At 38.0% G+C, this 17,751-nt stretch overlaps 1 protein-coding gene across 1 annotated transcript in view; it reads right to left on the bottom strand.

Moving 5' to 3' along the window:
- Positions 1-1,654: 1,654 nt before the first annotated feature.
- Positions 1,655-17,751, bottom strand: part of LOC133451894 (zinc finger protein GLIS1) — a 65,448-nt gene continuing 49,351 nt past the window's right edge. Inside the window, exons 5-9 of the mRNA XM_061731047.1 lie at positions 16,161-16,278; positions 12,938-13,094; positions 3,923-4,056; positions 3,729-3,827; positions 1,655-3,534 (exon numbers count right to left, since the gene is read on the bottom strand). Of these exons, the coding sequence (XP_061587031.1) occupies positions 3,392-3,534; positions 3,729-3,827; positions 3,923-4,056; positions 12,938-13,094; positions 16,161-16,278 (651 nt within the window). The 3' untranslated portion in view covers positions 1,655-3,391. The remainder of the gene's footprint in view (positions 3,535-3,728; positions 3,828-3,922; positions 4,057-12,937; positions 13,095-16,160; positions 16,279-17,751) is intronic.

Below are 17,751 nucleotides of genomic sequence, written 5' to 3'. Positions count from 1 at the left end.
GTAAGTCTATAATTATATTTAGCATGTTTTCGTGAACTACATAAAATGAGGTGGCAGTATAACGACTGTAATGAGTCTAATGCTGGGACAAGATATTTTCTGTAGAAGCGCATATTCATCGACAAGTCAATCATAATGATTCAATACACACATCTATCAAATGGATTGTAAGATACAAAGTAATGCACAATAAGATAGTGACAGGTATCTGGAAGATTAAAACACCAAACAAATTAGTCTAAAGCAAAATACACTAAAGTGCTTAAAAACAATGACAAAATATTGAAAAGTGAAAACGTACCTTATGCTTTTAGAGTTACAACAAATAAAGAAGTAAAAACTAATAAAAGGGTAAAGTGGGAACATAATTTAGTACTGGTTATGATAACATTAAATATTGAAGAAATTATAAGAAATACGTTAAAGCCAGAACATATTCGTTTACTTTACGCTTTACTTTAAATGTTGCAACACTACTTCTGACCACACGGGGGCGTTTCGAGCTGCTGTCTTGAAACTGACGTTAATTAGCGTTAATTAGTTGGGACGTCCGGCGAATCTTGTGAAACCACTTTGTCCCTTCAGACAGCTGAAGCGGTCAGACTGTTGCTATTAAGAGTGGCTTTTGAGAAGTTCACTGCATCAAAAGAAAATCAAATTTGAGATGACTTTTTCAAATGTTATTTATATCATAGAACAAATTGATTAAAAACCATCAACAAACATGTTATCCGAATGATTTGGAAGTTGATTTTTGGGCAGTACTGCAGTTCCTCTTTCAAAATTAGATGGATCAGAATTGATTATTTTAAAATGGCCCCAAGTGTGATCAGTAATTTCTTACCTGCCTCATCCGAGGGGCCTCAGTAGTGCTTTCACATTACTTTCTTTATTCAGGGTGCAGTCCAGCCAGGACAGTTGTTTGACTCCAGATTTAAATAATTACAACAATATGTATAAATAAAGTGCAGTATTATCTTATTAGATACTAACCTCTTTCACAAATATCTAATTATGATTCTTGAGTTGACAAAACGGCTCTTTAAACATCTGCTTTAACCTTATTTGCCCTCATCATCTGAGAGAGAGAGAGCATCTGTCTTTGGTTACAATCACCACAAGCTGAATTTGCTTTGTAAGGAGTTGACCAACATATGGTAGCGTTAACGGGCTCAGCTCTTTCTCTTCCCAAGCATGGCCTTACGAAACCACAAGGTAAAATCATTAATCAAAAAAAGACAACATATGTGTAGAAACTGCATAACACACAGCGAGCTTGGAGTAACCACATGGTTAGCTTTTTAAAGGTTAATAATGTGCATCTGACAATTATTTTTTTAATGTATTTTTTCTTAATTTGATCTTTTTTCTTTTGCCATCTTTTATTAATTTTCTCCCCAGCTGACTTGCCTGCTCTTGACCACATGTTTGGGTCAGTGTTTGTGTGACTTGTGTTTTGTTGCTCCAAAACTTTTAATAAAAAGTTAATCACAAAAAAAGTAAGTTTGGTTAAAACGAAACAGCAAAACATGCATCAATATTTCATATTGTATTCAAATGACATTGTCAGATGTAGAAGAAATGGGACCTCAATTGCTAATCAATAAAAAAAAGAAAAATACAGATTTTATTTAGATATAAAAGACAGATGCATGTTTATACAGTCTGTACACTGTTCAATGACAATAGGAAATATCTGAACTGCTACAAAATCAGTGTAAAACATTTTTCTCATTGGTTATTTTCCTAAAGTATGTAGAAAATCTCTTACAGAGAGTGACAGAGTAATTGTAAACGATAAGCACCCCTCTCCCAACTGAAGATAACACTGATAGAAACTGTACAATATATATCAGCATGCTGAAACACAATGAGATTTAAAAACAACAAAAAAACAGCTATTCTTCTTATCTCTTTAGAGTAATAATAGTTTAGTGCAAGTTTGTTCCTCACGTTTTTGATTGTTTAGTTTTCATTGGCTTTGTTTGCCAATTTTTCCTGCTCCAATCCCTCAAAGCCTTTTTTATTTTTATTCAGTTTTAGTAGCGTCTCTCTGGAGTACATTCGTTTAGACACTAGGGGGCAGCACTACATCAGATGATTGCCGAAGATGATCTTTAGTGTATTCTTTAAATACAAGACACATTTGCCACTCATAAACTTCTTCTTAGACCTCAAAGGGATCAACATACTCAAACTATTTATTTACTTATTCATTTTTGTTAGTGTTAAGGTTTCCTCAACATTAAGACTGGTTTGAAATTCACAAACACGTTTCAAATCTTCCTCCATCACAACACGATGACATCATGACAACCATGGAGAAAAACATTTCCCAAGTTACAGCTAAAATAAAGTGCAGCTGGATCCCTTGAGCACCCATGCCTGGGTTTAGCCACCTTTTCCCAATGAAGATAAAAGCTGTGTGTTATTGGATGTTTTCTCCAGCGTGACAAAGGCTTCAGCGATTTTTAGAGATGCTGGTTTATTACCTGTTGTCTGAGCCGAGCTACTGCTTTTGAAACTTTATGCTAAATTGACTAGTTTCTAATGTATTACTTGAGAGTCTATCCATCCATCACTCCTGGTTTGATTGAAACATGTCCCTGGAGACGCCTCCAGGAGGCAGACTAACTAGATACCTGAACCACCTCAGCTGGCTCCCATAGACATGGAGGAGGAGCATCCCTACTCCCAAATCTCCAAACCTGGGACTCCTCTCACTATCTCTGAGGGAAAGTCCAAACATCCTGTGAGGGAAAATCCTTTCATCCTTTCTGTTGCTTTTCTTCCTCAAATTTCAAATGAATCCTCTCTGAGGTTGGACCACTGAAAGCATTATAAATCCATGATCTGCAAAGTCTTGAATCAAAAGCAACTTGACTCAAATGCTTTTATCCAATAAAAAACTTAAATGAGGAAGACATTAGAATATGGGGTTCAGTATCTTACCCATGAATCATCTTGGGATGAACTTATTTTTTTTTTAAGGTAAAACACTGTACTGAGAACTGTTGCATTGTGGTGGCAGAAGAACGCTCTTTGGTTAAATTTGACATTGGTCAGAGATAGAGAGAAAACTATACAGCAAAAAGCTAATTAAATGCAAATGACAAATGCTGTGATCATATCTGAGCACGAATTTCATATATATTTACATCTGTATCAGTACCAGATTTCATGTTTTGGTCTTTTATATTCATCAAATTGCATTCAGTTTTTTCTTCTGCCAATTTCATACTGTTAAAATTCCCGTTACCATTGTTTATCCGCTAAGAATAGTTCAGATGTGATTGATTGGAAGGTTGTTGCACATACTTCATGCTACATTTTGTTCAGTTTTTTTTTTTTTTTTTGTGAATTCCATTTTTGGTTTGCTTTATGTTTTTCCTCATGAGTCCAGGTAGATGGAGAGGATCTGACTGAGGCAGCGGTCGACACCTCCTGACTGGAAGAGGAAGCTGTCGTCAGGGCAACCGGACATGGAGTAACCCCCTACCGCCTGGCCCTGCAGGTGCTGCAGCAAGTCAAACCCTGAAAGGGAGAAGAGAGGAAACAAAATCACATTTTCAGTGTGAGTAATAGATATTTGTATGAGAGATACGTCAGACTCTAGATTTACAGATTTTTGGGGAGGAGGAGCAGGTGTAAGTTATTGTTTCACAGTCCAGTGAACCCCCTGACTGCTGTGTAGCAGTATTTTTAGTTTTTTTATTTGGATGACTTACCCACAGAGTGAGAAGTGGACTGATTTGTGAAGAAATTGGCAGGTTCATATCCTCCATCACTGACCGGGGGGACCGCTTTTCCTTCTCCATACAGGCAGTCTTGGAGATCGGCAGAAAAAATGATGACAAATGAAAACGTTAACAATCAAGTCATCTCATCTCATAGCGACTGTGGTCCAGAGAACGGCTGGTACCTGGCTGCGGCGAGAACACAGACTGCTGGTGGCTGTAGAGTTTCTGGAGGCCCTGCAGCTGGACGTCACCTCTGTCTAAGGAGGAGCTCACAGGGCTGACGTCAGCAGACTCGAACAAGGATGCTGATCGTTGCCTGGCAACAAAGAAGGTTTTCAGTAAGTAAATATGCAATTTACTTAAAAACTAAATATATGTAACTATTAATGCTCTTTGACATTCTATGTTTAACAAAAATCTAATGCTTTTTCAGTGGTTTTATGATTCACTAAAATTAATGATACTTTTGATAAAAATGTATATTATATTTCATTATATTACTGAAATATGGATATTTGATGTTGTGCTCCAATATTACATGACTGATTACATGATTTCAGATGATAATATACTTATATTATTGGCAGCCGATTGCTCTTTTTGTGCATTTTTTTGTGAATTTATTTATTTATTTATTTATTTATTTATTTATTTGCACAATGACAACAGTAAAGTTTTTTATCATACAAGGACAAATCATTTGTGCAGGAGAGGAAAAGAAGCCAGAAGGGCTTATAAAAAATCCTCCCCCTCAATACAAAATCACCAAAACAAATCAATCAATAGAAAAAGAATAGAAAGGAAAAGAAACAAAGAAAAATACAATAAACACCCAAACAAAAATATCTATGAGATGGCAATTTCATTTTAGTACGAATAGCCTGTTAATTTTGTCTATATAAAAGATACCCCACAAAGCTGGTCCTAAACATTTTTAAGGATGACGCTAACTTAAGAGATCTATCTAAACAGTTCCAGAGTTGAGGGCCATGGAATTTGATAAAGGATTGGTGACTGCAGCAGGTACGACAAAGAGGTAAATGAAAGTTCTTCCCACCTCTAACGGAATAAGAATGAATATCTGATGATAACAGAAAAAAATTATGAAAAGAGCCTGGAATGTCTTGTTTGAAATGAACTTGAACATAAACAGGCATGTTTGAAACTTGTTAATAGAAAAAATTGATAATAATTTAAATTTGCTAAATAAGGGTGCAGAAGGTGCTTTATAATTAAAGGATCCTTGTACTTTATAATTGATTATTAATTTGACCATAACACTTACTTTACATTTTTACCCAGTTGTTTAGCAGCACCAAAAGGTTTTTTTTCTTTTCAAAATATCAGTTTCAATTTCATTTAAAGGATCATTTGATTACTTTTAGGAGGTGCTGTCCAGCTCTCATGGTCTCCCGTCCTTTCTATCAGCAAATAACACTAAAAGTAACATTGGACTCCCGTCTACGTCACCTCTTTAGAGAGCCGTGTATTATATTATGGTCTCAATGTCACATGTCAATAAAGATGAATATAAGTTACAATCTTGCTGATTTCATGGCAGAGGAAATTAAGAGATTCAAGAGAGTACTGACAGAAGAGAAAGCTTTTATGAACTCCATCACAATCTAAATGTTCAGACAGGATTTCTATTTGGCGTCTAAAGATGCACTGTGCTGTATATCTGTTTAAAAGATAAATCAGTTTGGACAGCCACTGTCAGCCAATCAAATCAGGACCGAGCTGTTTTGGACGCTCTGACACACGAACGTAGAAGTGGCAGGTCTGTGAACGAACGTGCTTTGAGTCACAAACCAAAGTTTTTTGCCAAAATTTCAAGAACATCGAGGTTGCTGAGGCAACTCTCTAACACAGTAGTAAATATTTTTAATATTGTTGGCTGTCTGTTCTACATTGCAAAAAGCAAAACTAATAATTTTTTTATTTTTCCGTGGAAGAGCCCTCAACATTAACCTGCAAAGGACAATGAAAAGTTAAAAGTGCATTACATAAAACCTACTGATATAAATATAAATATATATATATATATATATATATATATATATATATATATATATATATATTACATAATTACTTTAACAGGGTTCAGACGATGACAGTTGATATCTGTTCATTACCAGATACTTAAAACTACAGAAATTAAGTTTAAGTGAGGATTTCTAATGTAATGATCCACGTATTGTTTAATACAATTGTTTAATTGTTTTGTATTATAGTTTAAGCTTCTGTCCTGGAGGTTTCATCGTCACTGAACTGCACACCAGTGTCTTTGAGCATCATTGACTTTGACATCGGAGGCAGGTTATATGGTGGTGAAATTAGGCTGTTTCCTTGTTGTAGTTTTTGTCAAATAAAAATGTCCCACTTTTTCTTTTTGAGTTCAGTGAAGAAAATAAACTGTGATTAAATTAAACCCTGAGCAGGCCAATTTTTTTTTTTTTTTAAATTAAGAAAAAACATTAACCATCCACTTCTATAATCTATGTAAATATTCGTCATCTACAAACGGCGCTCTTCATGTAAAGAAGCTTTTCCACTTCAGAGGGTGTTATGTAGATGTTTTGTTTTCCAGAGCGCTATCCGTTGCTACACTGAAGGAATGTGCTGACTTCGCACAAACATTCTGACTCAACATGGAAACGAATGAGTCAGTGCACAAGAAGGAAGAAAGGCAGCCGAATCTCTCTGAGGAGATATGCAGCTGAAACCTTTCAGTATGGTATTTGAACCCCCCCCCCTCCTCTCCACCTTCCCTCAAACCGGTTCTCTCAGCGTTTCATGTGGCCTGGGAGCTCTCCTGGATGATGTACTGTAGCATATTGGTCCCTCGAGAGCCAAGCGGCCTTGGTTCCTGTTAGCGGGGTTTTAGTGGGCCAGGCCTCGTCAAAGATTCTGATGGCTGCTGGCCCGAGTGCAATCTATATTTGCATGTGACCAGCTATAAAAAAAAAGATGATGTTTGGAGATTTCCTTACATATACTTCATTTATCATCCCCAGGCCTCTTTATTACCCATTTCCCATGTCAGATGCTATTACATTTAATTTAACAGTCTTTGCCTTCAGTGGAGAAACACAATAAAAGCCAAAATTAATCAGAAGGATTTTTTGAAAACCTAACTGATATAACTTACAGATGGCTGTGGTTTCTTGAGGTAATAAAGACCAGGCTTTGTATAGGATTATGTAAACAAAAGTGGGCTTTGATATAATGCGAGTGCTGAATGTGCTCCGATGACTACGAACCCCAAGAATCCAGCACGTCGCTGGATTCCCCTCAGTGGCCCCTGAAACATCAGCAATGACCTATAAACAATGGGGTCTGCTCCACAGCTTACATTCTTGTAGATGTGCAACAACATAGCTGGAATGTCTGAGCCGTGCTGGGTCAATCTGTCATTTCATGACCGCTGTGCTCCAACCGCTCAGACGCAGGAGCTCGACGGGGCATCGGCCCATGCCTGAGGGAGCAACTGTTAGTACAACCCCAGGAAACAGTTTCTCTGATCATTTATTACCAGCTAAGCACCCTCCTTATTCACTCTTTTCTTGCTAACTAACTGCAGCCAGCTGCCTTCCTTGATTTTTATGTGGAATGAGAAGAATCTGGCCTGCGAAATTTATGATCCAATGCCAATGCTAATGCTACCAGTATGGCAGTGGTGCCACAAATACTCTTAAGTGTGTGAAAACGTTGCTGACTTATTGTGATGAAAGCATTACAATTATGAAAATTTCATGTTGGCATCGCATGATCACAAAAATGTGCAGATTTATTCGGTTAAACCATCTGTTTGGGTCCAGTGTCAGTCAGACTTTCTGGAAATAAACTTAATTACTTGTCTTTCTTTCAGATTGCATAACTTTGTCTTTTTTTTTTGTGCGAGAGCCATGCTGGTAAGTGTGCCTGCATTTGATGGACATGCCGCGCCGAAAAGCCAAACGAACTCCATCTCATCCTCAGTCTTGACCACAAAATATACAAATACGGGACATCACAAATACTTGCTGATGGTCACGGCTCAGTGCTGCTGCTGAATCCTTCAAGTAGAAAAAGGAGGTCAAAATGGCTCGTTTCAGCCAGAGTAAACAGAGAGCTTGGCTATGAGGTCAGAGCCTGATGCCAGCTGTGCTGTGAAGCAGAGATAATTTACTTTCATGTGTTTAATGTCTCGCTAAGTTATTTGAAGGAAAAACAAGTGCTTGTCTGGTATTTTCTTTGGCAGGTCCATGCGAACTGCGGGCACCAGTGGGATTCAATGACACCCTCAACCTCTATGAAGAGACATCGGTGGACAGACTGCAGCTTCATGGAAGATCTGGCTGCACACTTTCAGGGTAAGAGATATTGCATTTAAAAGGCCAACATTAAACAATTTTTTAATGTTTATGCAAGTCTCATATGTCTTGGGCATGTGTAATGTCGAGCTCCAAATGTGGCTCAGATTATACCCCTAGTTTTAGCCCTCTACCAAACACGTCGTTTCAGTGTCTTCAACTTTAAATCAGATTACATGATGTTATCATGCCCGTGCCACCGTTTCTCCAGTCAAAGCTGGGAAAGAGAAAGGAGGTGTGTCTTGTTTGAGTGACATAGTCTGGAGTCGCTGACAAGCTATTTTATTAACGCTGGTCATGAAGTTCGTTCTTTTGTTGTTTATTGCATTGACGGATCCACAAGGTAATCTGATATCCCTGTCTCTTATTTTAATTTATTATGTCTTTTGAGGTTTCAGTTTAAGGCCGCAAAGTGGTTTAAAAGTGCATACTGTAATTTGAAGCTTGGCTGGGGCCGTCTTTCTAGATTTTGCTTCTTCTCCTGGTTTTGCAAGTGCAACAATATGCATGTTAGGTGATTATAAACCATGTGTAAGAGGGAGCCGTGATTTCACCCATAGGTTTTCTGACAAATGATTATGAAGCCTCTTCCCCCCAAATACTGCATGGTGCACACAGACAGACCTGGAGGTTGGCTGGGAACACATCCACCTCATGTCTGTCACTGCATCGTAGTACGTTTAGCTTGGTTAGCGTAGTTCATGCTAATCTATGCTGCTAATTAATATTGCTTTACATTTATTCTGATCAAATCTGTTGTGAAATTACATCTGAAATGAGCGCTGCGAAGGCTGAAACGAAGACTAGCAGAGATCCACTTCTGCACTGTTGCCCCGTATATTTAGCTCAGAAATGTCAACATAGAAAAACAAGTATATTTTAGGAATTGGAGTAGATAAATGTTGGTCATCGACCGTTTCTATAGCAAACTATCTTTCTACCTGACTTGAAAATGATGAAGAAAAAATAGCAGTGGGAAATTGGAAAAAGAAGAACAATTCTACCAATCTCTTTTCTTGCAGTCGACGTGACACGCAATAAACGTTTGGAGGTGCACATCGATTCAATGGATGAATGAGGCTTTGGACCCGCTGAAATCGCCAGCTCGTCAGGCAAATCTACTGTTGTAGAGTTACGAGTTGCAGACTTATTGATTGAGGATCTCAGTGGATTTCTGCTTGGAAGGCTCCCCAAATGACCCCTGAGCCAAACTAGCCCTGAGGGTCAGCCAAGGAACTGCACCTTTTTCTTTGGTTCCACATTGGCCTCAACCTGGAAGTTTGAACGGCATCCCATCATGATTGGTTGTTGTCTTATTTGGCTTTGTGATGGAGCACAAACTCACCCCACCTTCGTCCAATGACCCAATGAATTCCGGTTTTTCTGAGAATGTTTATAAATCCTTATAGGGAAACTGTATTGTTGTATGGAGGAAACCTGACTGCCTGAATTACACATAAAAATTTGTGACAAACTGGTGGAAAGGTGAATATTCAACAGAGAAAGAAGTGTGATTTAAATATTTAGAGTTCAGCATTAATGTGTTGGAGTGTGGTTGCCTGACAATAGGAACATACGTCACAAACAGATACAAAACCAACACATATTTGAGGTGTGTAGTGCTTCTCCTCTGTGATATGTCCAGGATGAAACCACTTGTTCTTAAATACCTTTGCTCTCTCAACTCTGGCTCCAGAATCCAGTATGTTTATCTCTCAGTGAAACACATAAAAGGTCGCTTGTGATATTTCACCTGTGTCCTCATCAGCTCACCAACCTTGCCCATTACCTGTATATTTACCAGGAAACTCAAATTTAATCTCAGAATATTAAGGGAAAAGGAATGGCTTAAACTTCCTCTTTCTGGCTCTATAAACCTGATGTTTCCTCTTTCACCCCATTGAACTTATTCCAAAAATGACGAGAGCTTTGGAAAGCTCAAACAGCTGCTCCCAGATGTGGACACTTTTCAGCATGGGGACTCGTCATAATAAAAGTTGACGAAATAAATAAATAATAATAATAAATTCAAACTGTTTTTAAATGTAATAAAATCAGAAAAAAATTCCCAAAAAGTGAAAAGACACTTATCAAAATATAATGCTAAAACAGTGCATTTAATATGTTTGATGGAAGAAGAATAACAGTAACCTCAATGCAATTTTAAATTAATTACACATTTTTATTGAGAATACCAAAATGATTATTTTTTAACATATTTGTTTCTCATAAATACCCCACAGATGACCAAGACCAGTTTTAAATAAAACATTTCAAAATAAGAGTTTCTAAATAGCATTACTTTGTGTATGAAGAAGTGATTCACCAATACACATATCATCACTTGTGTTAATACAGTGTATTATCATTAGTTTTATGTGAATCTTGTTTCTGCTGGTTTTATGCAGTTAAAGGTAAGTTAATAGTTCTAACCTAGGAATATCTCCCTCCCATCTGATAGTTGCCCATGTTGTGAGTACACTATAAGAAAAAAAAAATGTATTCATACTAAACCCTGTCATTATAAACCAGAACCAAACAGTGTTAGCATCCCACTCAAACCATAACCAGCATTACTCCAGCCAGCAGTGGATTGCTAGTTCTCTTTGTTTTGTGATGTTTTGTTTCAAATTTCAACAGATGTGTTGTCAAGAAGAAATGTAAATTACAGCTGTGTGTTTTAATTTGTGAGCTGTCAATTTATATGTGAGCGAAACAAGATCGAATCAAATTATTGCCAGTTATTTTCACACATAGGAAGACTCTGGTGTAAATCCACCACAAACTTGGATGCATGCAATTTCAGCATCAACTACAAATTGTAAAATGTATCTTCCAAACACACACCAGTTATTTTTTTTTTATGTTTTAAGTGTCAGGAACCACCTGCCTCCATCCAGGATGCATAAAGACCTGCAACTACCTCTCATCTCAGATCTATTTTGGCTTCATTTCTGCAGAAATGATGAGAAATGAAGTTGTAATGTTTATGAAATCTATGAAATCTGCCTTTTGCTTATTTTTGCATGTTTAATGATTACGTTTGCTGAGAATACAGAAAGAATCATACTCGTATAAAAACTCTACACACTCATTATGTGTGCTACAAAAAAGTTATAATAGCAACTGAAGCATGATTTTGTGAACACACATATTATTTTCAAAAACACCAGGAGGAGTCCAGGAGTCCTTGCCGTTGTTAGAATTTAAAACAAATAGTGAGCACAGAAAGTGGTAACGTCCAGAAAGGCTTACAAAGACACAGAGGTGTTAAAATAAGAGGACATTTCCAAATACCACATGTCCGTACTTTTCTAAAGACTGTATCGTGTTTCGTTTTGGAAAGGCTCTGATGTTGGACTCGGAAAGTAAATCTGTTTAGAGGCACAGAAATGGGAAAAGCGCTTGGATCCCCTCGGGATCATGACTTTTGCTGATAATAGTGTTTTGTGATGGTTGGATGGGCTTCCGCACGGTGATAAAGCACAAGTAAATTGGAGGAACATGAGGGTAATTATTTAAGCCACGGTTGCCAATAGAAATCACTCTTTGTTAGACATGTACTATTTATGGAGATTCTTATAATCTGCTATTCATATTTACTGCTAATTTAATTTTCTATTACTTCTTTTTTAATATATTTAATGTAAACCTAAATGAATCTAGTTTGAATCATCCCACACAGACAAACAGATCAGTTGATGTGCAGATTTTATGTAATTTATGTAACCAGAAAAATGTTATCTTGGCATTTATCTGCAATTTTTAATATGACAGATTGTCTTTGATATCAGTGTTTGGCCAGTAAAAGACAGTTTACAGGCAAACCTTCAATGACCAAACGTTTGAGGCCATAACGTCCAGAAACTCCAGCCCCGGAGGCTTTCAGCTGTATCTCTTTAGTCTCACTACTACTTTTCTTCTGGGCAAGACAAAATTTGTCTCAGTTTACAGCACACATAAATTCTGTTGCCTCCAACTATCCAATCAGTGCAACCACAAAGCCATAACTCCATCTCTGATGATAATGCCTCTGGTTTATTCAAGAGAGCATATCGCGCCGCCTGTTTCTGAGCATGTGCTTCCCAGACACGAGAAAGCGGAGCAAAATGACCATGAAACCTTTAGAGACAACATCAAACGTGGGTTTGATGGCGTCCACAGACAGCTCAGCAATGTCGAGCTGCTTAAACTTACTCAGTGCATGCAAGATTCTTCTGATAAATATAATATTTTGGGGGATGAATCCTAGAAAAAGGCACTTTATCCCCCTTTCTGATACAGAGAGGAGCAAAACTGTGGTTAGTTACTTTTCACTATTTTTATCTTTAGCAGAAAATAGCTCTGAATGAAAACTGCCAAAATGAAATCTCATTCAGCTCCATTGTATTGGGTTGGCAGCAGAAATCCCCGCAGTAGATAACTTGAAGCCCTGCCACACCACAGCTGGTAAGTGGGGAAATGTGTTTCTGCTTTATTTTTTTGTGATTTGGACGAAGCAACAATGTAAGTTTGCCTTAAGGTACATCATTAAATATCATTAAACTGTTCTGATTCCCGAGGAGCAACCTATGGTTTAAATGATTGACAGTGATGAAAAATAGGAATATGCTTAGAGATGTATTTCATTTATTTATTCTATCATGTCATGCAAAACAGCAAAAACCCTGGGGAGGACAAATAAACGTTGCTATTACTGTTGCAGCCCACAAGCATGCCTCTAAACCTCTATCAGCCTGTTATGAAAACCGATCAGTTTCAAGGTGTGAACCAACAGTCCCTGCAGAAATAAACACCCAGAGGACTTTCAGATTCAATACTTTGCCCAGATCTTATACTCACCCCTCTTTCATGTTGCCCGGGCTTGTTAAGGACGATATTGGACTTCTGGCATCAAAATTTCCCTCCAGGCCTGGATACTGGGAACAGGTGTCCGCTGACGGAGGCAGAAACTCTGGATTTCCCCTGTTGTGGTTGGTGCTGCTATTTGAGAACACACCTGAAAGGGAGCCACAGATAATACGAGGGATTTTATTTAACCAAAATGGTCTATATTTGTGTCCAACATGTGGTTTGGCTTTTCCTGGAGTTTTGTATAAACAGTCTATTACTTTAACTTATTCTGTGTAAAACTGCTACTGTAATATATTTGACTTTGTCCAGATTATCGTTTTGTTCCAAAACACAGACATTTTTACCAAAAATATCTGCTTCCAGAGATTTCTGGAAGCAGATATCTTGGTTGATTGTGTTGTTTGCAATAAGCACAAGCATGAAAGAGTTATTTCTTCATTAATTTATCTAAAAATCCTGCTTTTGTTGAAAATATTAATATATGTTTTAATCACTGATCCAAGAATTCATCTAATAAAAACTTACAGATTTTTATAATGAATCCTTACAAAACTATAAAGGATAATTGATTGATTGCTTAAATTATCAAACCAACTGAATATTGAATCTTAGCAGATTTGCAATATTTCAATAGAAATAATAGTGACTGACTGAAAAAAAACCCAACTGTATTAAGAGAAACTGGCAATGTACATTAATCAATGTCTGAACATTAATTAAAAGTTTACTGTTTAACTTAATTAAAAAGAAAATGTTACTATTTACATGATCTCTCCTGGTGATATACAAATATACAACTAATCCCATAAAACTTTGATTTGTACACAGTTAGATTTGTAAATTAACAGAGGTAAAGAAACCGAACATTAAAGAAATTATGAGATTAGAAAAATAGAGACGAATTTCACAGAAAATTGCTTAGACTTAGTTGGGCTTTTTTTGTTCAGTTTTTGTTGGTCCCGCCCTCCTCCCAAATACCACATTCGTAATGAAAATATTGCTAAAAGTGGAGATTGTAGAGATTTCTTTTTTTAAGTTGGGTTGTGTGTTGATGTTAAAACAGCTTAGCAATAGAAATAAAATATGTTCAGGCTGGTGCAAAAACATATGACACCGATTCTAGGGGTGAATTTTTATGGCCCTCATCAGGTAAAATTGTATAAGCCAACACCGCAGACATCGAGCGACTAGCTGTCAGAGCTGCGATTAAAGACAAAACAGAGCATAATTGTTCTTATTTTAAACATCATACGTCCTCTTGTGCTGTTAATTGTACTTAAAGCCTGGAAGGCTGTGGGTGTGAAGCTCAGCCCAGCAGCCAGGCAGGTCGACCTGGCGATAGCGCCTTCCTCTTACAGCAGCCGGAGCAGTCAGCTCCTCCAGTTGAGCCGCTTTTGCCTCCACACCGTTCCAGGACCTTGGAAAGTTTAATAACTGGACCGCTAGCCAACGATTCACTGCTCCGCCAGGGAGGCTGGCTGAGTCCTCACTCTAAGTAGCTGTTTGCCCTCACGACACCACTTCAGAAAATAACACAACAGTGAAGCGTTTCCTGCTTTTGCAGTGTAGTCCTTGTCCTTGTATTAGGGAACTGAGCATCATATGTAAGAAAAAACATTTTAAATATTCTTTTGCTTAAATTTTTTTCCCTGGGTAATCGGGATACTTGTAAATATATCCAGAACCACAGCCCATATGAATGGTGGTTTTGTCAAATAACACTGGGTTTATAAAAATCAGGTCTTTACGAGAACAGAGCGGCAGTCTCAAAGTGCTTTGATAGTGACCACGTGTCAACACGTGGTCTTGATGAGTGCTTTTGCAGTCAGTTTCAGATGTTTGCTGCAATCTGACAAATGAAATTGAAAAAGCATGTGCATCTGAGCCCTTCAGTTAGGATTGTGGTCATATTAAGGGGCTGTTCCCGGCAAGAAACTATAACAGCATTTAAAGATAAAACCAAAAGTCGGAAAACATTGGGAAGGTTTTTAAACTGCTAACGGAAAACAAAAGATTTGCAGCGATTCTTACGTTTACTTTATTTTGTTGTGAACATCGTGCACCCAAGATAGTTCATGTTGTTTCTCGTCAACTTAATTTCATTTGTTTATATACAGTACAGACCAAAGGTTTGGACTCACCTTCTCATTCAAACAAATGGGGAAGTGTGTCTAAACTTTTGGTCTGTACTGTACTGTATCTATTTTTGCATTTCAGATCGGCAACACATTTTTAAAAAGTTGAAACAATAAAGATTTGTAATGTTGCCATCCCCTCTCACAACACTTAAAAGGAGTTCTGACACTGTGGACACTAAGCCATGAAGCCTTTCGTTTGTTATTCTGCCCCATTTTTCCTGCAGAACCGTCTCAAGGTGGAGAACAGAACAATGTTCAGGCTTTTATGCTGTTATGAATGTAAATAACCTGTGACACGTCAAAGCAACATTGTTTTAGCTGGCTACAAATTCTCCTGAAAACAGTAAAAATCAACAGTTCTTTTCCCCTGGCTTTAGAGCCTCCTGTGTATCTTACACGAGCCAACTATATGTAACTATATGTCACCTACAGGATTTTGCTAATGGCATGTCAACATAAATCCCAAAAGTTACATGTGCATTTCAGCACGAAAGATGAAGTTTTTGTCTATTTTTGATAGGGAACGTATTCTCAAAGGATAATTACACAATTAAACACACTGACACGCTTGTTTCACCCTGAATAACCATAGCTCACAGTGTACTATTTGAAGCTTTTCCCCTCAAAGTCCTCTGGGTAAAACTCTGAGTAGTCTGAAGTAATAGACACAGACAGCTCTTCTGGACACGCTCTCCCGTCCTCGGCCAACTGAGCCTCAGTGTACCTGACAGCTTCTTGATCCCAGTTCAGCCATTGAAAGGAAAAGAAAAAGAGTTTGGCTGGAAAACGTGAGCTGGAGAAGCTGAAGGACGGGCAGAGTGAGGGCCAACTTGCCCACAGTCAGCGCCCGCTAATTGGACAAGGTAAACACTGGCACGATGAGCTATCGTCGAAGGAATGAGATGGTGAGGGAGAGGAAAAAGAGCGAATGAGGCCATGGGAGAAAATGAAACAGCTGAACAGCCCAGATGCCCAGGCAATTACCCCCTTTTTCATTGTTTTTACTAATTATCAGAGAGGCATTGGAGAATATATAAAAAAAAAACCTGTATCACTGATTCCTCAGCACATACCTGTAAAGTCGGGTAAAGGTGAGCTGGTGTCTTGGTGGGAGGAGGCAGGGCCGTGGAGATGCTGCCTTGCCAGACAATCACTCAAAACATCTGATTCCAGCATCGTATGGACCTGGGCCTGCCAGGAAGACAACATGCACATGTTTGTTTAGATACCACTCACACACGGTGCAGTTAGCGTTTTTTATGTTGCGTGTGTAGAACCCTGCCTGCATGTCAGGATAAGAATAATTATGTTAAGGCTGCTGTTTAGTCATCTTCTGAATGTGTTTTGGTGTTGGGATATGCAATTCCCATGGAGCAACATTTAAAAAGGGCTGACTTCTTTGATTAAATACAGAAGATCAACTGAGAATACAGAGGGCTTTATATGCAGGCGAACGATGCGTTCACCAGATGCCTGGTTCTCGTTTCATCTTGCGATCCAGCTTCTCAAGGTACAAAATCCAGAAATCTTGTTAGGCAATCTTATTCAATAATGTCAAACAGAGTTAGAGCAAGACAATTTACTTCATTATCCACCATTACAAAAAAAGAAGCCTCCCTCAAGACTTTCCAAAACAATTTATTGCCAGAGAAAGCTTTTAGAGGACGCCCAGAGACTTCCAGGGACAGATCCTCACCTAAACCGTTGTCTATGAAGGTGAAAGCTTTAATAAGTGGGGTCACATAAGTGTTCAGAAATTTATGGCTGTAAGACATTTATGACGTGCTTGTGTAACATTTCAAAGTCTTATTTTAGCCCCAGAGGATGTGTTGGCTATGTCACAACTCACAAGCACAAGTGGTTTTGTTTAAACGAACAAGGCATTTGAATACACACAAAGCCCAGTGTCCCTTACGGTCCATGGAAAACAAACAAGCCCCAGATAATGCAGAACAATAGGCTCCTTTCTGACTTCCAAAGAGTGTGTGTAACACACACTTTTGTTGTATTTCATTCTGAATAATAAACATGTTCATACTTTCCTCCTACTGCTGCTCTCCATCTCCTTTTCTCAGAAACACAACCAATAACCACTGACCCCTGAGGAGTTGTTTTTTCTTAGTGAAAGATAGAAAATGACCGCTCTCTTTTTGAGCCTTGAGGTTTGAAAGGAACAGACTGCACAGATGTGTCTTTGCCTATAAAACAAATGTAATCAGAAAAGAAAATCAACAGTGTTCTGTTTTGTCTCTTTTCTCCTGGAAGTTTTTATTATTTCCAATTATGTTCTGGCCAGCATCAAAACTAGCATAAAAAATAAACCTTGTTTGTTTACGAGACTACAATCCTACATCATAAAAATCAGGATTCTAACATGCAGATTTAAAAATAATTTGGACAGGTCGCACATCCTACATGTTCCTTGAAGAATGATAGTGAATTTCCCCATTGAGGAAGAAATAAAGGACAATCTTATCTTATTTCAAAGCATTTTTCTGACTCTTCTCTGTGTTATGTCATGACATGATTACAGGAATCTGTAGCACATTCAGTGTCTCAAGGACACGAGTCCACGCTGGACTTGTGTGTTCACAGATTCCTGAGACAGACCGGCATCAACAACCATCATTCAAATAAACGGAAACAACTACATTTTTAAGGGAT

This window comes from Cololabis saira, chromosome 10, assembly GCF_033807715.1.
Source record: "Cololabis saira isolate AMF1-May2022 chromosome 10, fColSai1.1, whole genome shotgun sequence".
Lineage (NCBI taxonomy): Eukaryota > Metazoa > Chordata > Actinopteri > Beloniformes > Belonidae > Cololabis > Cololabis saira.
The sequence above is the reverse complement of the archived record's forward strand: the minus strand, read 5'-3'. Positions and strand labels throughout refer to the sequence as shown.